This window comes from Bubalus bubalis, chromosome 5 (assembly GCF_019923935.1).
Source record: "Bubalus bubalis isolate 160015118507 breed Murrah chromosome 5, NDDB_SH_1, whole genome shotgun sequence".
Lineage (NCBI taxonomy): Eukaryota > Metazoa > Chordata > Mammalia > Artiodactyla > Bovidae > Bubalus > Bubalus bubalis.
Window position 1 is genome coordinate 9,812,388 of NC_059161.1, and position 26,109 is coordinate 9,838,496.

The window sequence follows — 26,109 nt, forward strand, 5'->3', positions numbered from 1 at the left end:
TCCATGAACATTTTAACTCATTCCTCTGTTGCATTCACTCAGCCTAAAAGCCAAAGTCATTAAAAAAAAAAAAAAAAAAAAGCTGTGAGGCCTCACAAGATCTGCCCCTTGCCTCCAGCCCCCTGTACCTCCTTACCCCCCAACCTCACTCCCTACCGTTCTTCCCTCCTTGCTGTACCTCCAACAAGCAGGGCACTCTCCTTGCTCAGCATTTCTGCAGTTTTCCCTTTGCAAGGATTGCTCCCCGCACCCCCAAGCTACCTCCCTCATTTCCCATAGTGCGTATGTGTGTTCCTCACTCAGTTGTGTCTGACTCTTTGCAACCCCATGGACTGTAGCCTGCCAGGCTCCTCTGTCCATGGAATTCTCCAGGTAAGAATACTGGAGTGGGTTGCCATTTCCTTGCCAGGGGATTTTCCCCACCCAGGGAGCAAACCCGGGTCTCCTGCACTGCAGGCGGATTCTTGGCTCAGAGGTTAAAGCGTCTGCCTGCAATGCGGGAGACCAGGGTTGGATCCCTGGGTAGGGAAGATTCCTCTGGAGAAGGAAATGGCAACCCAGTCCAGTATTCTTGCCTGGAGAATCCCATGGACGGAGGAGCCTGGTGGGCTACAGTCCACGGAGTCGGAACCAGTCCTACACGACTGAGCGACTTCACTTTCACTTTCTTTACCATCTGAGCATATTTCCTCTAGACGTTTATACAAATACTGTCTTCCTTGGGGCTTTCCCCCGACAGCCTATTTAAAATTCCAGTTCCCAATGCTCCCTGTTCAGTTGCCTATTTTTTCCCCTCTCTAGCATTCATCACCACCTAACTGTACTCCTTTTGTCTATTTCACCCATAGAAGGTAGACTCCGTTGGGCGTGGATCTGCCTTCTTCAGCTATGTGTCTTCAGTGGCCTGGTATGTGGAAACCCCAAAAAGCATTTGCTGAATAAATTAATGAAGACATCCTAGCACAAATGTTAGCAATTATTATTTCAGGGTATGTCTTTGATGTGCCCCACCTTTGCAAAAATACTTTGGAGACCCGAAATTTAAACACAACTGGGAAGAAAAAAAAAATCAGCCCCAAGTAAAAATGAATTAAGAAAGTTGGGGTCCTAGGTTATAAATACATCTTCCTAGGTGTTGGAATGCTGGGCTGAGTCAACTCTGTAATCGTTAAGATTACAAGGGACTGTTGTGACACGTGCCACTCTTTGGCGAAATTTTCAGTCTGTAGTTTGTAGACCCCAGCAACCCAGCTCCAAGTTTCCGGTCTCCGGTTCGGGGTGGGCGAGCGCCGGACGCCGCGCGCGGGAGGCACGGAGTCCGGCTCTCGGCTCCCGGCGCTGGGCCGCCGCGCGCGGGGCGGGGCTCCGGGGCCGCGGGGCGGGCGCGCTAGGGCTCCGCCGCCCAGGCCGCCCCTGGCCCGGCTCGGCGCGCTCACCATGGCGGGCCCCGCGCCCGGGCGGCGGCTGGTCGCGCTGGCCCTGATCGTGGCGCTGGCCGCGGGGCTCCCCACAGCCGGGGCCGGGCAGGCGCCGCGTCCCGCCGAGCGGGGTCCCCCGGTGAGGCTCTTTACGGAGGAGGAGCTGGCCCGCTACGGCGGGGAGGAGGTGAGCGCGGGCCCGGGGACTGAGCCGAGTCCGGCCAAGCGGAGATGGGGGCGGAGACCCCCGGGAGGCCGCGGCGCGCGGGAGAGATCTCGGGGTGCGGGGGAGCAGGCACAGGCCTCGGGGGGCGCCCCCTCCCGGAGTCCCGGCCCCGAGCGGGGCGCGAGGCCTGCCCGGCCCCTCTGTCCAGGCCTGATCGCCGCCTGGGGGCACGGGGAGGTCCCCAGCCGGGGGGGCGCCAGGCTCCCCGCTTCCCGGGCCGAAACACCCACCCCGAGCCTCTCCCTCTCTCTTCCCTGGAGCTGTTTCCTTGAGACGCGTTTTGACTCGCAGTCAGTACAGGAAACGGAGAAACTTTTTTGTTTTCAGTGTGAGCATCAGTTGGGGACAGACACTTCTGCCTCCTCCGGGGAAGGGAGAGAGGGCAGCAAGGCCTATTCCCTGGGCTAGGCGGGCGTGGGGGCAGGCCCAGGGGTGTTCCAGTCTCTCCCTGCTCTTCTGTCTTCTGGCCTCCGTATCCCCGGACTCCTCAAACTGGTTTTTAGTACCTGTGCTCTTGCGGCTAGACCAGAGCTGGGGGAGCCGGCAGAGGGGGAGATCGGAGGTTAGAAACAGAGATATCCCACCCTCCTCAGCCGGTCAGCACTCCAGGATACCGCTCACAGTCACCAGACCATTCTGGTTGGTGGGGCCCAGTGTGATGGTTGTGGAGCCTGGGAACAGAGTCCAACTCTGCCAAATTCTCTGAGTCCTTCTCATGAATCTCCAAATCTAGGGGTAATCCTAGGGACCCCCCAGCACAGAACCCAAGGGAAGAAAGAGTTCTAAGTGGCGATCATATCCAGCAGTCATGCCTAGGCTGCAAGATAAAGACCCTTAGTTTTTTATGCAGGTATTATTGATGGGTGCTCAGCTGCTGGAAGGAGAGAGGGAAACTTGAGATGGAAGCAGATTAAGGGAAAAATTGTTTCCGGGTATGGAGCCCAGAGGATGTCTGTAGTAAGAGGGGAAAGAGCAGTTCAGTGCAGCTGGTTTTAACTGCCTTGTGCTGAGGTTTGCCCTGGGTGGTTCTGGTTTATGCCTCTTGTCCCGGGATAATTATTAATAGCATCCCCTTTCACTGTCAGAAGTGTTAACTGTTTGTATAATGCTCATTAGAGCATTAGGCGTTTGAATCATATCTGGGTTTGAGTCCCTTTGAGCAAATAGCGAAAATCTCATTTTTTTTTTTAAATCTGTGATACTTGTTATTAGTCAGGGTTCCACCAGAAACAGAACCAGTTAAAAAATTATATATATATATGTATGTGTGTGTATATATATATTGTGTGTGTGTGTGTGTGTGTGTATATATATATATATATATATATATACACTGGCTGCAGCACGTGGCATGCACGATCTTAGTTCCCCAACCAGGGAGCAAATCCATGCCCCCTGCAGTGGAAGCTTGGATTCTTAACCACTGGACCACCAGGGAAATCCCTATATATATATATATATATATAATTTTTTTTTTTAATTGCAAGAATTGGTTTATGTGATTGTGCAGGCTGGCTAGGTAAGTCTGAATTGAGTAGGTCAGGCTGTCAGAAAGGGCTGGCGAGAAACCTCTGGGCAGGAACAGATTCTTCAGTCCACTGGTGGTATATTTCTTCCTCCTCAGGGAAACCTCAAAGGCTCTTAAGGACTTTCAACTGATAGTATCAGGCTCACCTCGATTATCCAGGATAATCTGTACACAAAGCCAACAGTTGTAGATATTAATCGCATCTACATTAATACCTCTGTACAATACCTAGATAAGTGCTGAATAAGGATACTGTCACCAATCCAAATTGACACATAAAACTGGCCATCATACTGGCTATAATAAGAGTTTCTACTCTGTGTGGGGGTTTTGTGAGAATTAAATGAGATGGTGGTGTGCAAACTGCTTAGCTGAAGCCTGGAGTAGTCTTCGCACAGTAAACCTTAGACAATCTTAGCTGGTATTAATATTATTTTTATTAGTTTATTGTTAAAGATACAAACAAGAGGCAGTGTAACAGACCCGTAATCCTCTTACGCAGTTCAGAAATCGAAGAAAAGAAGCTTTGAAAAGCAGAAGGTTTTTTTTTAATATCATTTGACCGCAAAACCCTGCCTGATCTGAACGCCTTTGGTAATGGAACCTTGTTGGAGCTACGCAAGTCTATTTATAGACTTTATTTATCCTACCTACGGTGCGGGAGACCTGGGTTCAATCCCTGGGTCAGCAAGATCCTCTGGAGAAGGAAATGGCAACCCACTCCAGTACTCTTGCCTGGAAAATCCCATGGACGGAGGAGCGTAGTAGGCTACAGTCCATGGGGTCACAAAGAGTCGGATACGACTGAGCGACTTCACTTCACTTCACCTAGTATGACTATTCACCTTTATGCTTTACTGTGAAATACTGATATCCCTGATGACGGGGTGCTTCCTCAGACCCCCTTAGGTGTTCTGGTATGTGCCTCATGACACCTTTCTAAATCTGACAAGTTCTGAATTGCAAAACACATCTGACCCCCAAGAGTTTCTGCTGTGGGATTGTGGACCTTGTAAACAAGTCACTCTGAAACACCTAGCGATGAGGTCTCATTTGTATGATAATCATTTTGGTTGTGCGCCAGGGCAGACCTGCCTGTCCCAGACTCTGCAGTGCACTTTGTGCTGAGAGCTCGGACCCCCAGCAGGGAGCTGCACAGAATCTTCGGTGGACGCTTCAGATTGGAGATCACAAAAGACAGGGGTCCCGGCTGCTGGGGTCTTTCACAGAACCTACTGTGTTCTGGGGGCTTCCCAAGTGGCGCTAGTGATAAAGAACTGGCCTGCCAACGCAGGAAACACAAGAGATGCGGGTTCGATCCCTGGGTCCGAAAGATCCCCTGGAGGAGGGCATACAACCCACTCCAGTATTCTTGCCTGCAGAATCCTCATGGACAGAGGAGCCTGGCAGGCTACAGTTCAAAGGGACACAGAGTCGGACACGACTGAAAAGACTTAGCATGTTCCATTTTTCTAGATTCCACATATATGTGTTAATATACAATATCTGTTTTTAACTTAAAATTCCTCCAGAGTCCTTACCTGTCACTTAGGAACTACATTTTATTTTCTATCCTTCCTTTTGAATACCCACAAATATAGCAAAAAGTAAAATATAAAACCCATGGTTACAGCTGCAAGGAAACGGCATTGCTTGTATATTTCAGCACCATAGATGGCTTTTTGAAGGACAAACTGGTAAAATATAAAAAGTGATTATGTTGTTCATCTACTTGGGCCCCAGAATTCGATATATTGAAATAGGCCTCCAGGAAATAGCTCAACACATTAGAAAGTAACTTGAAAGGTATTCGTAATGCTGCCATTGTGGTTCTAAGGAATTGGAAACCATCCAGATAAGCCAGAATAGGAGACTAGGAAACAGGTCCAGCATAACTAAAATACGGCAGAGCTGTTTAAGTGACAGCTGTTGTAGTTATTTCAACACATGACAAGGTTTGTATGAAGTAATATTACCTATAAGAAGCAAAACATATCATAGATCATTGGCACTGATTACAGCCACGTGTGGTGAAAATGAAAGGAAATTTAAACTGATTTAAGTAACTTCAATATTCTTTTGAATTTTTATCTGAATTGAGCTGCTTTAGCTCCTGATTTTTCTTTAAAAGAAAGGTATTGCCACAGACTTGTCATGAAGCTTCGTAACTTTTCCCAGGTTTTGTGAGCAGGCATGATTCTGCAGGTAGGGTCATATGCTGGCTGAGGACTGACTGACAGCGACTGCTTTGTAACTTCACCCACCGCCCCCTGCACTGCCCTTGATGGGAAGAGATTTTACTAACTTGAGCCAAAAGAGCAGGGCTCTCTGCTTCCTCCTCACACCTTCCCTCTTGCTTTCTAGGAAGATCAGCCCATCTACATGGCAGTCAAGGGGGTGGTGTTCGATGTCACTTCTGGAAAGGGTAAGTGGCTTGCTTTCATGTACCCTTACCTCTGGGGGGTGTGGTGGCCAAAGTGGGCGCTCTAGGAGTGAGGGAGCAGAGGGAACACAGGCAAGTCCTTTCCCTCCAGAGTGAGTTCATAATTTTTTTTTTTTTTTTCTTTTTGGCTGTGCTGTGTGGCCTGCAAAATCTCAAATCCCCGACCAGGGATCAAACCCTGGCTAGACTGCCCGGGAAGTCCCTGAGCTCATTGTCTTTGTCGGTGCTGTTCTTCAGCAGTGTTTTTCTAATAATATCATGCTCCTGCTCAAAAGTCTTCTATGGCTCTCTGTTGCCTGTAGAGTCAGAGTCAAAATGGATGATTTGCCTTAGTAAAAAACCCTTTACTTAGCAAAGGGTTGAGATCATAGAACACTGTAGAACTTTTTAATGCCCTTTTGTGTTTTCTGTAATGGAAACTGTAGCTGATATCATGGAAGCTATCTTGTAATGGTTCATTGTTTATTTGATACCAAACCAAAGATGTATGGAAATAGACTTGGCTTCCATGAGCATTTAGCAGACAGGACATTCCTCTTATTTACATTTTAGATATTTTCAAGATATTGTTTTCATCTTATATTTTTTAAAAAAGTCACCTGTCGGCCCAGCATGTATAACTTATTCCATATTCTGAACTGTGGGACTCAAGCAGATGGCTGGGGTGGCTTGTTGGACTTCCCCTCCTCACTGCCGACCTTCCCCTCAGGCCGGAGTCTCTCCAGGACTCGGGAGGGGGAGGTTCTCGGAAGCCCCCCCACACCCCCTCCTAGCTGCTCTTTGCACACCCGCTCATATCCTCTTCCGTCCTCCCCACTGCAGAGTTTTATGGACGAGGAGCCCCCTACAACGCCTTGACCGGGAAGGACTCCACCAGAGGGGTGGCCAAGATGTCCCTGGACCCTGCAGACCTCACCCATGACACTGTGAGCCAGATTTTGAGCCTCTGTCAGAGTGCCCCACCTCTTTGGCCATGGCCTTCCCCCTGACACACACACACCCCTGGGCAATAGCAAAGCTTCCTAACTAGTCTGTTTACATTCCAGTCCATTCCGTGTGATAGCTGGTTGTTTTCTTAAAGTAGAGATCTCACTGTTAACACTCCTGCTCAAAAATCCTCCATGGCTCCCCACTGCCTGCAGAGTCAAGGCCAGACTCTTGGGCACTTGCGATCAAGCTCAGTGATCCTCACAGTCTGGCTCCCGCTTACCTTGGCAGTGCCATCCCCCTTACAGTCTGCCCCCGCCACCCCAAGCCCCTGGGTTCTTCGCTCTTCGTTTCTGAGACCCACTTCCCAAGCCACTCCTGGTTGCTCAGGGGATGAAGCAGAGGCTCCCCCATGCTCATATTTCTGTGAAGGAGACAAAAGCCTTAACAAAGACCATTTCAGGGTCATCTCAATCATCCTGACAGAAAGGCTGGCATTCACTCCAGTGTCACTCAGATGAGTCAAACTCTTGAGTGACAACATTACAGAAACAAATTAAGAAATTGTGGAGTGGGGAGGGTGTGCAGATCTGTAATGGGGGGAGGGTAGAGAGCAGTGGGAGTCATTCTGGGGAGGAGGTGGCTGCAGACCGCACAGGGAGCCCCCCGCACCGCATGGGAGCTCTCTGGACCCTTTCATTCCCACATCAATCAAACCCCCCACCCTGATGTGGCCCCTGCTTCCCCCATCTCCTCCCCCCCAACACTCCTGAGCACACAGGTTGGCCTCTTAAAAAGTCAGCTGTCCGCGATTTGATTTTCGAGAGATTTTTTTTCTCTTGCCTGAAGGATATGGGGAGAATAAAGCAGGGAGGAAGTGTGAGAGGCCAGGGCCAAATCCAATTCATTCATTCCCAACCCTGGGTTTCTCGGGCTTTTCTCCCCAAGACGGGCCTCACAGCTGAGGAGCTGGAATCCCTGGACGACGTCTTCACCAGAGTGTACAAAGCCAAATACCCAATCGTCGGCTACACGGCCCGAAGAATCCTCAATGAGGACGGCAGCCCCAACCTGGACTTCAAGCCTGAAGACCAGCCCCACTTCGACATAAAGGACGAGTTCTGATCGTCAGGAGCTTGGCCCTGGGAAGGCAAGGTGGGGAGACCCTCCAACGCAAGATCTCCTGCAAAACAGGCGTTCAGAGCCTCTGGTCACCACCGGCTCTGAACAGAGCACGCAACTCACCTGGAACGCTGAATGGCTCTCGTCACCCTCGGTCAAGTGTTCTGTTCACCTGGGTGTCCTGCCTGCATACCAGCGGGGAGGTCATGGTGGCCGAGGGGGGACGCCTCCTAGGTGTCAGCGGGGGCTTCTTGGGCAGTGGAATTACAAGTGCCCTTTATATCTTCTTTATATTGTTCTATACTTGTCAGATTTTCTACTGTGGCCGTGTGTACTTTAAGCACCAAAATAAACTTCCTGTTTTTGCGAAAGGAGAATTCTTCCCTGCAGGGCATTTCTTGGAGCCTCATTAGCACCACTTGTCTCTGCTGGCTTGCTTTCTGTCTGCCTGGCAAGCGAGGGGGCCAGGCGGCAGAGGCATCCATGAGATGTGGCAGAAAGGGGGTGCATTGGGTGGAGAAGGGGAAGCTGAAACTGTTAGTTGCTCACTGGTGTCCAACTCTTTCCGACCCCACGGACTTGTCCCGCCAAGTTCCTCTGTCCATGGGATATTCCAGGCAAGAACACTGGAGTGGATTGCCGTGCCCTTCTCCAGGGGATCTTCCTGACCCAGGGACTGAACCCAGGTCTCCCACATTGCAGGCGTATACTTTATCATCTGAGCCACCAGGGAACAAGCCACAAGGGAGAAGGGGAAAGGGAGCTATTAAAGGGCCTGGCTCCTCGCCACAACCAGGAGAGCAATGATGTGAACTGGCTTTAGCCCCACCTGCAGCTGGAAAGTGGTAAGGAGGGCGGGGGTTCCATGTGCACAGGGCCTGGCCTGGAGGTGATTCCAACGATGGTGAAGAACATGCAACACACTGAACTCAGCTCAGATTTCATAAGGAAAGACTCTTTTGAGGGCAGGATTTTTCCTTTAAGGGACTTTTGGCAGTGTCTGGAGCTGCCAGTTGAAATGTTTGGTTGTTACAACTGTAGGATGCTATTGGTAGCTAGTGTGTGGGGATGTTTTTAAACATCCTCAATGCACAGGACAGTGCCCAGAACAAAGCATTGTCTGGTCCAAAATGCCAGTTGTGCCCAGGTTGAGCAATTCTGCGTTACACTCATCCTGGAAATTTTATAGCAGAGACGAATTTCTTTGACACAAAACTTTGTCTTTTATTAAAACAAATAGCACTTACACCTCAAGAGAGAATATTATACTAAGCAGAAGACTCTCCGAGGGTGACTGTTGAAGATGCTGATTCCTGTATCCTGCCCCCAAGGCTTAGCATTTAGTATTTCTGGGATGCCGCCTGGGAACGGCATTTATAATGAGCTCCCTTAGAGACTGTGATACACTTGGGCCCAGATGGACTTTCAGGAGCACTACCTCACCAGTCACCTCGGGGAGGACTCATCCCCATCCTTACTAAGGTCCAGGTTTGACCTTTGCTTTACTCTTTGGTGTGTCCAGACTAATGGTGGACTCCTGGGTCCCAGCCAAGAAGCTGGGAGCTTACTGGCCATCCAAGAGGAGTGGGTCTAGACCTTATCAGGCAGGACTCTGTGGCCTGGAATTCAAGAAGTTGTTCATGTTGCCAAGGCGGTATCTACTGGAACATTTTGCCCTGAAACAGATGATGTGTGAATGAATAATAATGGTTACAAGTCCTTGGGGACCCCCGAGAGATGACTTTGCTTTACGTGCCACCAACTGCCAACATCACCAAGCAATGGAAGGGTTAGGATTCTGTTCCTTAGAGCCCCGTCTGGGCAGGGTGAGCGAGGTCTCCAAGCCCAGTCCCTGGGAACTTTTCAGGACTCCTGTTTCCCCCACTTCTCTCTTCTCCCCTCGCCTCCATCACAGCACAGTTTCCCATCAGGGTCTTAGGATCCCCACTGCTGGGGCAGTTCTGCCTCTTGCCCTGCTCTGCACTTCAAAGACCGCCTCCCACACCCCAGCAAGGGTCTTCTCTGAATAAGACTGTCTCTCATCACCAGATTCCAAGTAAGCCTCTGTCAGGGCTGAGCACACAGAAATCTGGGCACCTCAGACAGGCTTTGCTGGAGGTGGGGGCTGGCGGGAGAGGTGCAGGCGGGGAGGGGATACAGCTTGGCCTGAGGATTTGTACCACTGGCCTCTATAGGACACACACATCCCTGGAGCCCAAAGCCTGCTGCCCCATTTATCCCTTCTCCCACATTTGCTTATCATGTCTTTTTCACTTTAAAGGTTTATATCCTCTTTCAAGACTCAGCCGGGATGCACCTCTGCCAAGAAGCCTTCCCTTCTGGGGTCCCGTAGAGCTTAGCACACACCTTATAACTGCCGGGTTTTTAAAAACATTTTTATGGTACTTATTTGGCTGCACCAAGTCTTAGTTGGGGCATGCAGGATCTTTGATCTCTGATCTCTGTTGCGGCACTAAGGATCCTTCACTTGTGGTATGTGGCATCTAGTTGCCCGACCAGGGATTGAACCCTCTCCCCTCCCCTTGCCCCGCACTGTGCATTGGGAACTCAGTCTTAGTCTTCCACTGGACCACCAGGGAAGCCCCTGTAATTGCCTTTTGATGAGATTGTCTCCTCCAAACATGAAAACATCTAGGGTGGCCAAACTTGCCAGACTTTTTGGGTTTTACACTGAAACTCTCGCATCCCAGGAAACCCCTCAGTCCTAAGTAGACCTGGGGGACAGAGTTGCACCAGCCTCTGAGGCAAGAACCCCTTCCAGCAGAGGACCCCAGGTCTAGTGGGGAGGTCACGCATCACCCTGGAATGAAGCAGGAGGAAAGGACCCATGACCTATACCCAGGAGTGTGAAAGTGAAAAGTGTTAGCCGCTCAGTCGTCTCTGACTTTTTGTGACCCCATGGACTGTAGCCCACCGGGCCCCTCTGTCCATGGGATTCTACAGGCAATAATACTAGAGTGGGTTGCCATTCCCTTCTCCAGGGGATCTTCCCAACCCAGGAGCTGAAACGGGGTCTCCCATATAAGCAAGCCTTAGGAGAAGTGAAGGTAAAGGAAAGGTGATGGGAGAGTGGATGGGGGCTGGGTTCTTAAGCACACAGGTTCAAGTTCAACCTCTCAGATGGGACACTCAGCTCCTGGCCTATGCTAGGTGGTGGTGGTGTAATTCATGAAGTCCTTCCCCAAATCTAAGTTCCTCCAGCGAGCAGCAGCCCCTCCACACTCCCCCAGGGGGAGCACAGTCAGGTCCTCCTCCCTCCGCGTGCTCCCGGCTGCCCAGGCCTCCCCTGCAGGTGGTGCTGAGCCGGCTCCCGGCCCATAACCAGGACGAAGAGGCTTAAAGCCGGACAGGCCGGAAGCAAGGCCCTGGAGCGGGGAACCTCATTCTCCATTTGGAAGACTATCAAGTATTGAATGTCCCATAACGGAGATCAGTGGAGCTGACCAGCCCACAGAGGAGCTGGCGGAAGGGTGTGATCAGCAAGCCAGCTCCGAGAGGTGGGGTCGTGCAGAGGGCACCCTGCCTCGGTCCCAGCCTGGACAGATGACCCCCAGACTCACACACCCCGTCCTTCAGGTTTCTACTCACCACCTCATAAGCTTCCTGGAGAAAAACTAAGGGTCTGAATAAAGCAGTCTCACCCTGTACACTGACTTCCTTCAAAAGGCTGCTCCTCAAAGCCCCAGGCTCTGGCAAGCATGGCCTGCTGGGGCTCTGTCAGCAGACAGAGGCTTCTGCGGGACAGCGGCTTCCAGGCCTCGCGCGGGCCTGCAGCTGCACAGGTGAGCAGGCTGCCCCACGGCCGGTGGGGAAGCCGTCCAGGCAGGGGTTGGTCCTGCTGGCCTCTGTCCGGGGCAGCGGAGGTGGTCGCTGCCTTGAAGCTGCAGCTGCTGTTCACTTCCCACGCTTCGCTTCCCAGTCTGTCAGCTCAGCACACGTGGTGTCAGCTCTCAGTGCGGACTCAGCTCTCTCCCCTCGGCTCTCGGCCAGGCAAGCTGCTCCGAGCCATTCCCAACAGCGAGTGCAAGGACTTAACATCCAGGGGGCAGCCCTCCACCAGCAGGGCTGACCCCAGTAGACCAATCCCACCCGCTGAGGCCCATCCTTCAGGGGTCCTAGGAGATGCTGAGCCCCAGCTGTGCACAGTGGGAATCCACTCCATAGTACATTTTTTTTTTCCTGCCGCACTGTGAAGCATTCCGGACCTTAGTTCCCTGACTAGGGATCAAACCCATGCTTCCACTGCCGGAAGTCCAGTCTTAACCACTGGACCGCTGTGGAAGTTCCCCATAACACATCCTTGAACTGTGCGAACCGATGGATCATTTCCAAAATGTGGGTCCCTGCACACAAGCCCCTGCTCCGTTTTTGCTTTTGGGGGAGAACCCTGGTTAAGACAAAATTTACTTCCTAAGACGTTGACACAATCCCCTTATGCCAAACTTAGGTTTACTAACTACATCTGACCATTGTATAGCACTTTACAGTTTATGAACCTCTCATTCCAGTGACCATGGCTTACAAATCACTCCCAGAACTTAGTGGCACGAACCGGCTATTTTTGGTGCTCAGAGATTGTGTGTGACGAACTCTGACAGAGCACAGTGGGAACCACAGGGGCCGTGGTGTGAACCAGCTATTCTTAGTGCTCAGAGATTCAGTGTGAGGAACTCTGAGAGGGCGCAGTGGGAACCACAGGGCCTGTGGTGAGCCTGGCTGCCAGCAGGAGCTCCAGTCCTCTCCACGTGTAACTTCTCACAGCGCGGTGGCCGGGTTGAGCCTCCTTTTATTACCCAGCTTCAGCACCAGACGGCGTGACTTCTACTTGCCAAGGCAGACACAGAGTTCCACCCTGGCTCCAGGGGGCAATGGGCCATTTTGGGAAAATACAATCTGCGATCATTCCTCCCATGTGATCTCATTAGATTCTCGGAGATGAGATGGTGTCTGCATTTTGGCTTGCAGTACTTAGCTTGGTGCCTGGCAAGCAGCTGTAAGTTCCCTTGTAGAGTAACTCATCTCGTGGGGAGATAGGGTTTAGCATCAGACTGACCTGGTTTGAATCCTGATTTCATGACTTCCTACATGTATGATCCTGGAGGAGTTATTCAGCTTCTCTGAGCCTCCATTTCCTAACCTTTAAAATGGGGGTGGAGGGGTGGGGTCCAATATACCTGTTTCACAAGGCTTCTAGGAATTAGGCTTGGTTGCATATGTGCATGAGGTGTGCACGTATGTGAGAGTGCACTCCTGACACTGGGTGGTGTCACTTTGTCTCCCCGTGTCCATCCCCTTCTACCCCCACTTAAGGACGATGGCCTCTTGGACTTTCTGGAAGGATCATGGACCGAGGTGAGAGCAACCTTTAACTGTGTGTCTGGGGTCTTGGGAACAGGCTGGGGTTGAAGAAGTCAGGCTGACCAGCTATGGCACTTTCTGTCTCTCTGTCTGCCCTTTCCCGGGACACTAGTTGCTCAGCCCAGAACTATGAGCAGTAACCCAGCTCCACTGATGGAATCTGCCTCCAAGAGCTCAGATTCTGTGGTTCCCCGGAAGCCCTGGAGATTCTCCCAGAGTCCCAAGGGCAAGGGGGAGTCGTGCGCCTCCCTACCCCCTCCTGCCAGGGCATTGTGTGGACTCCAGGCATGCTGCCAGAGGCCTGATGTCAGGTGTGCCTGGGGGTACCTGCTGTGGTGCAGCTGTCCCACCCCACCTCCACCTGATGCTCTGGGGCCCTGCCCAGCTTCCACCCTCGCCCACACTGCCGAAGTTAAGTGACTTCAGTTCTCGAAGGTGCCTCACTCACAGTCTCCCCTGGCCCCTTGCCCATGCTGGTCCCTCTGCCTGGAATGCTCTTACCCCTTGTCCACATCGCCTGCAAAGCCTTATCCTGGCTGAGATGTCCTCTCATCAAGGGAGTTTTCCTGGATCCCTCTCTGCCAAGATGGTACCCATGGTACCCTGTGGAAGCATCTGTGTTTAGTTTGTCCATCTCTCCACCAGGCTGAGATGCACTCACCCCGTTCTCAGCTCTCTCCCCCACCTGGCCCACCACACAGCACCTTCTGTGTTTGATGAAATGAATGGGTGAGTGAATGGACTGGTGTTCCCACACCTGGGGCACCCCTCCCCTTGGTATGCCCCGCCCCCAGGGATGTAGATCTGAATCCTGGACCCACTCCTGAGGCCTCACGACAGCTCCTGCCTCCCATCAAGGTCTCCAGAGCCCACTGGGCATCGCTGCTTCCAAGGTCCCTCCTTGACCCACCACGCCTGCGCCTGTCCACAGGCTTGTCATGTGGGAACATGTAAAAATAATAAGTGGTTCCCTTGGCAACCACCGCAGCAGATGGAAACCAGCGTGGACAGTCTCAGAAAGCCTGAGGGTGGAGGGAAGAAGCCGGGCCCTGAGTGTTGGTGTCCAGTGTGGGCTGGGCAGGGCCCATCGAGCTGCCCCTCCTCTCAGAATTCCTGAGGACCACTCACTCTGATGCCCAAAGGGAAGAAATGCATGAAGGAGCTGCCCCTCTGCCCAGACTACCCACCCCTGTCCGTCCCCACACGGCTGCCCTATCCCTGCCCCATGGGTCACTGGGGGTCCTCCATCGGCCGCGCCCCCACCCCCGTCCAGGACCTCTCATGGGGGACTGCCCGCAGGAGACCCAGTCCTGCTGCCAGAGGCCTAAAATCACACATGCCCATCATGTGCTGAGCTCACCCCAGGCCTCACCCGCACTGTTCGGGTCTCTGCCCAGGACTTCAAAGCCCACCCTCCAGCCAGGTCCGTGACCTTGTTCCTGCCAAAACCTCCTCTCGGCTCCGTCTAGGCCATGCCTGTGACCCCACCGCTCTCGAGTGGCCCCTCCAGGGGGACTAGAGGACTTGGGGCTCCTGCCGACTTGAGGTTCTGGAAGCCCCTGGGGTGTGGGAGGCAGAGGCAGGAGCTGCAGAGGGTGCTGGGAAAGATCTGGAAAAGCATGGCCGAAGGGTGAAGCAGCATGTGCGGCAGAGCGACTGAGGGAAGCTGGGCTGCAGTGGAACCAAGAGAGGGAAGAAGAGGGGCAGCTGAGAGGGGAGGGTGAGAGGCAGAGCCTGGAGTGTAGCTGGAGGTGGGAAAGCGGATGCTCTCAGCCCGGGAGGTGCGCTGGGGTGTGTGGCCTATCAATCACGCTGCTCCCCTTCTCCCCACTCCTGAGCATGACTCCCCCCACCCGCCTTTCCTCTCCCTCCTGGGGTACTGAGTTTGTAGAGGTGACCACAAACTTTGGTCACCTCCATGGAGACAAGCCCACCCTGTGCACGCCCCTCCAGATTGGACCTGGCCTCGAACCTCCTCTGCACACTCACCCCATTGGTCACTGATGCTTGGGCCCCACGCACCTCTTGTTCACTGCTGTCGGTGACAATCGTGAGTGGCAGTTCACTGAGCCAGGCGTGAGCTATGCGCTGGGTATTCGCCTCTTCGTCTGATCCTCTGCAAGGAGGTAGTAACATGTCCTGGGTGATGAACTGGGTCTCAGGAAGGCTAAGGAAACTGTCAGGGAAACCACACCTCTGACAGTCAACTAACGGGTGGAGAACTGGGATTCCAATGCAAGTCCTATTTCCACCCTACGCTCTTTCCACGCAGCCTCATTCTACCTGAAAATCAAGTCTTCCAGAGGAGGCTGACCTCCGGGCAGGTAGAATTAGAATGCAAAATGCTAGGCTGGGGGCTTCCCAGGTGGCTCAGTAGGTAAAGAATCCGCCTGCAATGCAGGAGATGATGGTTCATCTCTGGGTCAGGAAGCTCCCCTGCAGGAGGGCATGGCAACCCACTCCAGTATTCTTACCTGGAGAATCCCGTAGACAGAGAAGCCTGGCGGGCTACCGTCCATAGGGTCACAAAGAGTCGGACACGACTAGGTGACTTAGCATGCACACACATGATTGGCTACAGGCAGAGATTCTCAAATCCTTGAGGGTCTCTTGAATGCGACTTGTGGACTACTGACATGTGTTACAGGTTCAGGGTGCTGAGCCCTGGGGCTTCACCCAGAGGGAGGCAGCGGGGGCCAGGCCACCTGCAGGAGCTCCCAGCCTAATGGTGGCTGCTACAAACCACTCCAAAGGCAGGAGAGGCTAACGATGGTCATGGGGCCAGTGATGCCCACCTGGAGGTCAGCTAAGCGGTTCTGGGCTGCTTGGGTTCATCACCCCCGAATCCTGGTGCCGCCGCCCAGGGCTCTGAGGTAAGGATTCAAGCTGGATTCTCTCACTATCGATAATGAGGATTCTCTCATTATCGGATCTCTAAGCTACCTCTGATGATTCCTTGCCTAAGCCTTCTACCCTGTTTTCCCAAATAGCCATGACCCTCCCCCTAATCATCAACCATAACCCTCTCTCTGATCCATATCACTCCACACTCTCACCATTCCCACAGGGCATAGGCAGTTTCCTTTCCACAATTTATTAATGACACTGGACTTCACACATCCATCTACCAACCAACAGTTCAGTTCAGTCGCTCAGTTGTGTCCAACTCTTTGTGATCCCATGGACTGCAGCACACCAGGCCTCCCTGTCCATCACCAACTCCTGGAGTTCACCCAAACTCATGTCCATTGAGTCGGTGATGCCATCCAACCATCTCATCCTCTGTCGTTCCCTTCTCATCCCTCCTTCAAACTTTCCCAGCATCAGGGTCTTTTCAAATGAGTCAGTTCTTCACATCAGGTGGCTAAACACACGCCTGCTATGTGTCCAGGGCTGTGGTAGGCCTGGGGATAGGCTGGGGGCAGGATGAGGTGAAGGAAAGAAGCCAGGAAAACAGGCAAGACCCTGCTCTTACAGGTCCCTGAGGAGGAGAGCGGTGGGCTGAGTTGCAAAGAGGACCAGGAATGCGTGATCTTCCAGGACGCTAGCCACCGCGTCCTGAACAGGACAGGCTGGGGCACGAGGTTGTGCTGAGGTGTTGGGCTTTTTATGCTCCAGTTCTGGCCCAACAGCCCACCACTTGCATGGGATGGTAGTGCCCCCTGGCGGTTGATTCGTGAAACTCTCCAGCAGCTGTTTTGCAAAGCCCTGAGGATTAAGCTCCCCTCAAGAACATCTATTTTTGGTTCCCAATTTTTCCATAATGAAATGCTAACAGGAGCAGCCAAAGGGCTTCCCAAAGGACTCAGAGGCTGCCTGCTGAAGCCCCACATTCTCCGACTGCCTGCTCCCCGGGGGTCAGAGCTGTCCTTCATTCCCAGGTCCAGTTTCTCCCTTCCATTCAGTTTGACTCAAGGGTCCTGGGGCAGCGGCCATATGTCCACTTTGCCGAGTGTGAGCCTGGCCTCAGGGGGAAGACCGTGTGCACATTCAGAGTGACGTGTTGGAAAGAACACTGGATCCGGGATCAGAAGGCTTGGATGCTCGCCCCACGTCAGTCGCTAACTAGTGATGAGATAATCAAGACAATAATAGCTATGTTTATTCAGTATTTACTGAGTCAGGTGTCGCACCAAGAGCTTTATGTACATTTCTGACTGATCCGTACAGCAAACCTCTGAGGTTGGGATTATTACTATTTCCATTTTAGAAGTGAATAAATCACGGCACAGAGAGGTTAATTAGCTTCCCCAAGCTCGCAAAGTGTGCGGCAGAGTCAGGACTTAAGCTCTTGGCAGGATCCACAAATTGGTCTTTTTATTTTACTTACTTTTTTTTTAACTGATATTTTTGATGTGGGCCATTTTTAGTCTTTACTGGATTTGTTATAATACTGCTTCTGTTTTATGTCCTGGTTTTTTGGCCATGAGGCATGTGGGATCTTAGTTCCCCGACCAGGGATTGAACCTGGAGCCCCTGCGTTGGAAGGTGATGTCTTAACTTCAGGACCAGCAGGGCAGGTCCCAGAGTGGTGTTCTTAAATGTCCCCCAGGTAGTTGTGTTGTGGAGCTGTCTTCGGAATCTATGGGGTCCCATCAGTTCTCACATTCAAGGAGTCCAATGCCTTTGGAGGGTCAGGAGGTGAGGCGGTGATGTGCAAGAAGCCTAGGCTAGGCCCTCATCCCCCTGAGCGTACAGGTGTACCACAAGCCTGGCAGAAATGCCACAGAGGGCAGGACAGTCCTCGGACCACCGTCCTCTCAATCTGGAAATGGTCTGTGGGAGAGGAGAGGAACTGCCTCTCTCGACATTCTTCTCGGAATTGGCGATGCCACCCACACCGCTAATTCATAGATCCGTCATCCATCAGTTCATCGCAGTTCATCTAGAACCACTTGATATTGTGAAGTCGAGTCATTTGACAGACACTTACAGAGACCTACTACGTGCCAGGCACTGGGCCAGATCCTGAGTCTGCAGAGGTGAAGGGGCTGACATGACCCTGCCCCTGGGGGTCTGCTGTCTAGGGGAGGAGACTGGCAACACACCTCAAAAAACAGAACTCCCCCCATGACAGGTGCTCCAAAGGGGATGGAGAGCAGTAGGGTGGCAGAAGGACCCATCAGACGGAACAGGCTGGGGAGGCCTCCATGAGGAGGCGATGTTTAAACGGAGTCCAGAAGAACACTTTTAGCCCATACCTCCTGTTGGTAGGGGCTTCCCTGATAGCTCAGTTGGTAATCTGCCTCCAATGCAGGAGACCCCAGTTCGATTCCTGGGTCGGGAAGATCCACTGGAGAAGGGATAGGCTACCCACTCCAGTATTCTTGGGCTTCCCTTGTAGCTCAGCTGGTAAAGAATCCGCCTGCAATGCAGGAGGCCTGGGTTTGATCCCTGGGTTGAGAAGATCCGCTGGAGAAGGGAAAGGCTCCCTTCAGTATTCTGGCCTGGAGAATTCCGTGGACAGTATAGTCCATGGGGTTGCAAAGAGTCAGACATGACTGAGTGCTTTCACTTTCGGTAGAGGAGTCTCCCTGTGTTTCCTGTGTAATGAGCAATTTAAATGCAGAGGATTCTCTCCCAGGACAGGGGTGGGCACTTCCCCACCATCGGCCAAGATGTCCCTCCAGAGATGGAAATGTTGAGCTTCCTTTTAATACAGGATCTCAAACCAGGGGGCTCTTTGGGGCTGGGGAGGTAATGGGTCCAGGGGCAGACAGTTCAGAGTCAGAAAAGTACCCCCCACCCCAGTCAAGGGCATGAGATTGGCTGACTTGGTTCTGACACTCAAGGGGTGTGACCCACAATCCAGGCTGCAGGGAGAGAGCTTGCGGTTTCAGTGTGTGTGTATCTGTGTGGTATGTACCCATATGTGTGTATGTGTGTATCTGTGTGTGTATCTGTTTCTGTGTATGTACACAGCTCTGTGTGTGGTGTGTATCTGTGTTTGTGGTGAGTGTATATGTGTGTGTGTGTTGGTGTGTCTGTGTATGTGTACATCTGTGTGTGTGTGACGTGAGTGCCTGTCTGTGTGTACCTGTCTGTATCTGTGTGTATGTATATTTCTCTGTGTATACTGTGTACATATCTGTGTGTATCTGTGTGTGTTGTGTGTGTGTACATCTGTGTGTGTGACGTATGTGTGCCTGTGTGTACCTGTCTGTATCTATATGTATGTATATATCTCTGTGTAGTGTGTGCATATCAGTGTGTGTAGTGTGTATGTATATCTATGTATGTATCTCTGTGTGGTGTGTGTATATGTGCATATCTGTGTATATCTGTGTGTATATCTACATGTGTAGCTGTGTTCATGTATATCTATGCGTGCATCTATGTATGTGGTGTGTGTATATCTGCATATCTGTGTATATCTCTCTGTGTGTGCATATCTGTGTGTGTATCTACGTGCGTAGCTGTGTGCATGTATATCTATGTGTGGATCTCTGTGTGGTGTGTGTATATGTGCATATCTGTGTATATTTCTGTGTATATCTACATGTGTAGCTGGGTGCATGTATATCTATGCGTGTATCTATGTGTGTGGTGTGCGTGTATATCGATGTGTGCACACCCACACGTGCAGGAGAACAGGTTTCCCCTCTCGGTGCGCTGGTTTTCTCTCTGTCCCCCTTCTGAGGCGCGGAGTCTGGGACTGGCACGCAGCTTCTGGCTTTGGCGGCGGCTCGCGATTCGCCTCTCTGCGGGTAGGAGGCGCTGGAAGCAGCCTGGCGCGCTGGAGGGAGCCTGGCGCCTGGCTCCCGGTCCTAGCCGCGAGCCGCGCTGCTGCCCCGCCTTCTCCCCGCGGAAGCCGGGCTCCTCCACGCCGCCGCAGCGAGTCCAGGCTGCAGGACCAGCGTCGTCGCCCTGCCCGCCACCCCAGAGAAGCCCACCAGCCGACCCGCCCCCACCTCAGAAGTCTGGGCCCAACCCTGCCCGGACACCCCTGCTCCTGGGTTCTAACGATTCCGTATGCTGCCCTCCCTGGGCTTCCCGCGGCCGCCACCCCCCTGATACACGGTTAGGTTCTCCTCACCGGGCTCAGGTGGCCCAGCCCCTGTCCTGGCCTCTGGGGGCCTTTCGGGCCCTGGAATGATCAAAAGCAGGTGTCCCTGCAGGTGGTTATTAATTGCTCCCTGTTGAGAAAGAGGGGCCAGCTTGTCCCAGAGAGGTCACCGGGTCCGTTCTCAGCTCCTCCCTGCGAGGATCTCCACGTGTCAGGGGGGACGGACAGGGGGGAGAGAGGGGACACATGAGACCCCCGCTCCAGCCTCTCGCACACCCACCCCATCCCACCCTCCTGCCGGCTGACTGTTCCACCCACAGAGCGCTCTGGGGGGCCGGGCTCCTCCCGAAGGTCTGGGTGTCCCTCCACCTGGGTGGGAGGACCTTTGCAGGACAAAGGCACGGGGTGGCCGCTGGCCCCGCGCGGTCACCCACCCCTGTGGCTGACCCATAGGGCTGGCCAGCCAGCAACTGTGTCCTGACCAGGTAGAGACCCATCTGTTCCTGCCTTGGAAAATTCCGGAAACTGAGCTAGCTGAGGGCGCCGCGGGGAGCACTCCTGAGATAACCTCCAAGTGTGAGGGAACCGGGGTGGAAGCTGGGCAGAGTGGGGCAGGGGCTCCAATGCCTTTGGGGGAGGGACAGAGACTGGCTCCTGGGATCCTGGGCCTTTCTGTTTCCTTTTCCAGGAAAGCCTTTCTTTCTCAGAAAACCTCTTTTGCTGCAGTTACTAGGCTGAGTCTTTGTTTCTTCCTCCCAGAAAAGCCCAGGAGGTGGATCCTAAGGGGAAGAGAAGAGGAACTTCCCTGGGGGTCCAGTGGCTAAGACTCCACGCTCCCCATGCAGGGTGGGTTCAATCCCTGGTTGGGGAACTAATCTCACATGCTGCAACTAAAGCTCCCGCACGTGGAGATGAAGGTCAAATATCCCTTGTGCTGCAACAAAGACCCGGAGCAGCCACCTAAAGAAATAAAAATAAATACTAAAAAAGACACCCAACATGTGCGGAGGACCTCTCTGTGACGGGCAGCGTACTGGGGGCCTGGGCCCACGTGTGACACCTGAGGTCTGGTTAGCATCTCCAGCTGGTGACGGGGAGGGGAGCACAGTCTCAGAAGACAGGGTGGCCCCGAGCCAGACGCCAGAACCTCACAGAACGGCTGGGACGGGTAGCAGGACGCTGGGCCGCAGGCAGGAGCAGCTGTCTGCCCTCGTGTATTTTCTCCTTTGATCTAGCTCTTCCGGTTTTGAAGCCGGGGCAAATGCAGTTTCTCAACCAAAAGTAAATGAAGAAGCGCTGCTCGAAATATAACTCTGTGGACAGAAAGACCAGGTGGTTGGCATCAGGCTTCTGAGAGGATGGGGACATCCGGGCACACCGCTTCCGCCAGGCCCGGAACCTTTGCGGCTACAAGAAATACAGGCCTCGCTGTAACTGGCACCTGACCAAAGCTTGTCTGAAAGTGAAAGTTGCTCAGTCATGTCCGACTCTTTGCGACTCCATGGAAATTCTCCAGGCCAGAATACTGCAGTGGGTAGCCTTTCCCTTCTCCAGGGGATCTTCCCAACACAGGGATCGAACCCAGGTCTCTCGTGTTGCAGGAGGATTTTTTACCAGCTGAGCTATCAGGGAAGCGATCTCATCCAGTGATCATCTTTCCTCTGTAAAGCCAGTCACAGCCCTCTTATGCTTAGGAACACCTGCTGGCACGTCAGCAGCATCTTCGAGAAATCATCAACACAAAAGCACAAAAACTCTAAAAACATGACGCTGATGAGACACTAAAAGGATACTTGTTTCCAGTTTGGGGGTTGAAATGAGAAGGCAGAGCATCTCCTTGTGACGTCAGCTGGGAATGTCCCCGTCGGAGGGTTCCAATTTTCACCACTTTGCATGTGTTCGTGAAGGACAACAAAAGAGCCCTGAGTATTGATTTGGGGGGAAACATGTTTTAGAGAGTAGGTGAATTAGCAAGTGATCAATCTATAAGTAGTGAGGATCGATCGCGTTTTCAAAGTTCTGTTGGCCCAGCGAGTCTCTTGGTGACCTGCAGTGGGAGTTGGGAGTGGCGGGAGGCACAGAGCATACAGACTGAGGGTGAGGGTGCAGCCCTGGGGCATTGGGAGAGCAGCTTGGGCCGGTGCCCATGGAGGGCAGGTACCCTGGGCCTGGGCTGTGGCTCTCGCCCTCTGCTCGGCACCTAAGTCGCCATGAAGCCTGAACTTTTGCGCCTCCGCACGGTGGCTCAGTATTCAGAACTGGTTTCCTACAGGAATCACTTTTGCTGGGCTGTTCCCCAGCCTGGGTCACGGAGGCCCACTTCACACCTAATTAGACAAAGTGGTGGCTTTGTGGGGCCAGGCCCAGGCCCTCACCCCAGTCCCCAGACACCCTAAGAAGCCTCCCCACAAGGCTTAGGGCTTTGGGCTGTAAGAACAGGGGAGGCCCTGAAATGGAGGGGGTCTTCAAGGGTGGTCTCAGGTGGAGGGCCAGGACGTGCACTGGGCAGGCGGTGGAGATGTCTGCCTTGTGTGAGGTGGGGTAACAGCCAGGGATGGTGTTTTCAGAGGGGAAGGGGGGCAGGTATCTGGGGGTGGGCAGGGGCACAGGCCACGGAAGGGGTGTTCTGCAGCCACCAGCTCCCCTCCGCTGTCATGGACATGCTCCCGGGTCACAGGCCCGGCGGTTCTGCAGAAGGTGCCCGGTGTTCCAAGAGGGAACTGTGTGGTCAGGCCCGTGATGGGCCTGAAGCTGAGCTCTCAGCGCGGGTTCCGTAGGACCCCCCACCTCCCACCTGGGGCCGACACCTGACGGAACACGCACACCTGCCTCAGACACTCTGGGTGGCCGCATCCCCCAGGTCCAGCTGAAGTGGCGGTGGGTGTGAGCAGAAGGCACGCAGGCACCGGGTGGGGCCCAGGAGATACCGATAAACACGCCGTCTTGTTCTCTGTGAGGAGGAAGCTCATCTCGCTCACGCATTCTTCCCACATCACAGCCCTCGTGTGCTCGGGCCACCCGTCTGCCCTGCCCCTTGCTCACCGCCTGACACGAACAGGGTGGAGGCCTGACCAGCCAGTTCAGGAAGAGTTCACCCTTGAACCTGCTCACTCCCGGGAGCTCTGAGTCCAGGCTCCAAGGAGGACGTGGGTCCCGGTCAGGCGGTGGCCTCAGGTGGCACCAGGGGCCGAGGGGATGAGCAGGATGTGAGGGTTGGAGGATCTCAGAGCCAAGCTTGGGTTCTGAGATGAGGTGTGAGTCAGGCTGCCCCACAGACCCCTGGACCCCAGCTGGGCCTTGGTGGGAGGCTCAGGCTCCCGACCACCTCTCGGTGGGGGGCAGTGGGGTGGCCCTTCTGGGAAGCCCTTGTCACTGGGTTACTGCAGCTCTAGGGGGTTGAAGGGGTCTCAGGGGTGGAGTTCTTACTCAGAACCTCTCAGGAAACTCTTTGATTTCATCTCTCTTGGAGTTCGTGTCACTGCTTCTTTTCAGAGGGTTTTATGTTTATGTTTACAAGCTATGACCAACCTAGACAGCATATTAAAAAGCAGACATTACTTTGCCAACAAAGGTCTGTCTAGTCAAAGCTATGGTTTTCCCAGTAGTCAAGTATGGATGTGAGAGTTGGACTATAAAGAAAGCTGAGTTCTGAAGAATTGAGGCTTTTGAACTGTGGTGCTGGAGAAGACTCTTGAGAGTCCCTTGGACTGCAAGGAGATCCAACCAGTCCATCCTAAAGGAGATCAGTGCTGGGTGTTCATTGGAAGGACTGATGCTGAGGCTGAAGCTTCAGTACTGTGGCCACATGATGGGAAGAACTGACTCATTGGGAAAGACCCTGATGCTGGGAAAGATTAAAGGCAGGAGGAGAAGGGGACAACAGAGGATGAGATGGTTGGATGGCATCACGGACTCGATGGACATGAATTTGAGTAAACTCTGGGAGTTGGTGATGCACAGGGAAGCCTGGCGTGTTGCAGTCCATGGGGTCGCAAAGAGTCTGACACGACTGAGCCACTGAACTGAACTGAATGTTTACAAGCTTGAAACCAATTCTTCAGTAAAAAATAATTCTCACCGATGACTGTCTTATTTCTTATCCTTCCTCAGTAACGAGAATGATCCAGCTAAATGGATCCATTCCTTCCGTCTCCTCCTTCCCTCTTCTCTCCTTCCGTACCAGGGCTGAGTACAAGCTGCTTCCTCCCCCAACTGATGCCTTTGCTGTGGGTCCCCTCGGACTGGCTGCCCTGCCCCCACTGTGCCTCTCACTCACCCCAACTGACCCCCCAGCTCAGGGGACACCTGGGAGAATTATCCCCCTCTCACCCTGGCGCCAAGCACAGGCTGACTGGCATTCTCCTCCTGGCTGATCCCGCTGGCCTCAGGGCTCTCCCTTTCTCCCCCCCAGGCCTCCTGTAGGAGGACTTTCCGTTGCCTCGCGGGGTCTCTGCCCTGCCTTCACTCCAGCGGCCCCTCACTGACATGTGTGACTGCACGCCCAGAGGAGCCTGGGTTTGCTTTTGTGGGATTTCTCTTTTGGACTTGCTCCTGCACCGGTGTGTGTTTGTACCCTCTACACACTCCCCAGCAGACTGGGAGCTCCCCCACCCAAGGGCAGAATCCTTTCTCTCCTTCCTTCCTCTGGACCTTAGGGCTTCAGGTAGCATTTCTAGGGGAGAAGAATTCCAAAGCTGTCCCTTCCTCCTTGTGACCCTCCCCTGCAGCCTGGCACACCCAGGGAGGTCACCCCGGATGGGTTTCTGGGACTCTGGTGGGCAGAGAGGTGGGTTTCATGGAACCAGAACAGGCAAGGCTTCCCCAAGGCAGGGAGCATGCAACCAGGAGGGCTCTGGGCTGGTGTTTAAACCGTGCGATGTGAGCTACGTGTTCCTGGCAGATGGCCCCAGGGCCTGGGGAACAAGGGGAGGCCTGGGTGAGGTGGGGGAGGCAGGACCTGGCCTCCTGGCAGTCAGTGTGGGTCCTCTGGTTTTAATGGGCTTGCACTTGAAGAACACGCTTCTGCAGTCTCAAAACTTGGCAAACCTTCTGCCTAGCCTAAGCTCATAGCTCTCCTCTGTTCAAATGACCTTCGAGGTCCTCAACCAGGGCTGTAGGCCGGAGGCAGGTGCCCACAGTGGCCACGTCACAGCATGACTGCAGCCCTGAGCCTACCGCGTGTGGTCAGCTGGAGAGGGCAGTGCCCAGGGAGCTCAGAGCTGCATGCACAGTGTCCCGAGTGCCAGATCAGAAGGGTGAGGAGACGTGGATCAGGCTTCCCCGGCCATCAGACACTGGGGGTGTTGGGGGTCCCAGGAGCACCCCATACCCTGGGAAGTGCTGCTTTCTGAGGGAAAGAGCCCTTGCTGAGGAGTCCAAGGGGCTCCGGTCCCACTCAGCAGCCTGGGACCCTGGGGCCTCAGGTAAGTGACTCAGCCCCCTCACCTGTGCAGATGGAAGTGGCGCCTCTGAACGTTCTTTCTTGTGGGGTTACATGTGGAGCTCAGGGTGTTTTGAACATTGTCTGGTGTTGTTCACATACAAGGTGCTTCTGTGGCTCTGAGTGCTGTCCTCAGGTGAGAATGAAGGCTAGGGGTGTCCTGGGATGTTAGGGTCACCCCCCCACCCCAGGCTGGTCTTCCTGAGCTGAGTCTGACAGTAACCGGGGAGTCCCCATCTCAATCGTGGGCAGGGGTTTATTTGGGAGGTCACAGCCAGCCTCACCGTGCTTGTTACAGTGTGGGTTTCAGGGCTTTTGTCAGGAAGGGAGTGGGTGTCCCTGGCCACCCTGAGGGGCTTTGGGAACAGCAGGGTTTTTCTTTTGGGCATAACACTGGGTCTTCCAGAGTCAGCCCCAGGACATGGATCCCTTTATCTCCACCCTCCAACCTGCAGCGCTAACCCACCTGCCTGTCCTAATCCAGGGTGGGTATGAGACCCAGCCTTCATCCCAGGGGAGGTGGGGCAGGACATGGGCTGCCTGGCCAGCACTGACAGCTGAGCCGGAGGCTGGAAATAGGGGGGAAGCTTGGACACAGGAGAGGTGGTGGGGTGGGAAAG

At 53.6% G+C, this 26,109-nt stretch overlaps 1 protein-coding gene across 1 annotated transcript; it reads left to right on the forward strand.

The window, feature by feature from the left end:
- The first annotated feature begins 1,388 nt into the window (after nt 1-1,388).
- NENF (neudesin neurotrophic factor) lies at nt 1,389-8,041 on the forward strand. The gene is made up of 4 exons (XM_006073095.4): nt 1,389-1,605; nt 5,537-5,597; nt 6,438-6,541; nt 7,491-8,041. Exons 1-4 carry the CDS (start codon nt 1,438-1,440, stop codon nt 7,665-7,667), a joined length of 510 nt encoding a protein of 169 aa, XP_006073157.4. The 5' UTR covers nt 1,389-1,437; the 3' UTR covers nt 7,668-8,041.
- The last annotated feature ends 18,068 nt before the right edge of the window (nt 8,042-26,109 follow it).

What these genes read in the sequence shown, in the direction of transcription:
- NENF (XM_006073095.4), top strand. Translation starts at nt 1,438, where the DNA reads ATGGCGGGCCCCGCGCCCGGGCGGCGGCTGGTCGCGCTGGCCCTGATC. An exon ending in CCCGCTACGGCGGGGAGGAG is followed by an intron (nt 1,606 to 5,536) that starts GTGAGCGCGGGC and finishes CTTGCTTTCTAG; the next exon opens with GAAGATCAGCCCATCTACAT. An exon ending in CAGACCTCACCCATGACACT is followed by an intron (nt 6,542 to 7,490) that starts GTGAGCCAGATT and finishes TTTCTCCCCAAG; the next exon opens with ACGGGCCTCACAGCTGAGGA.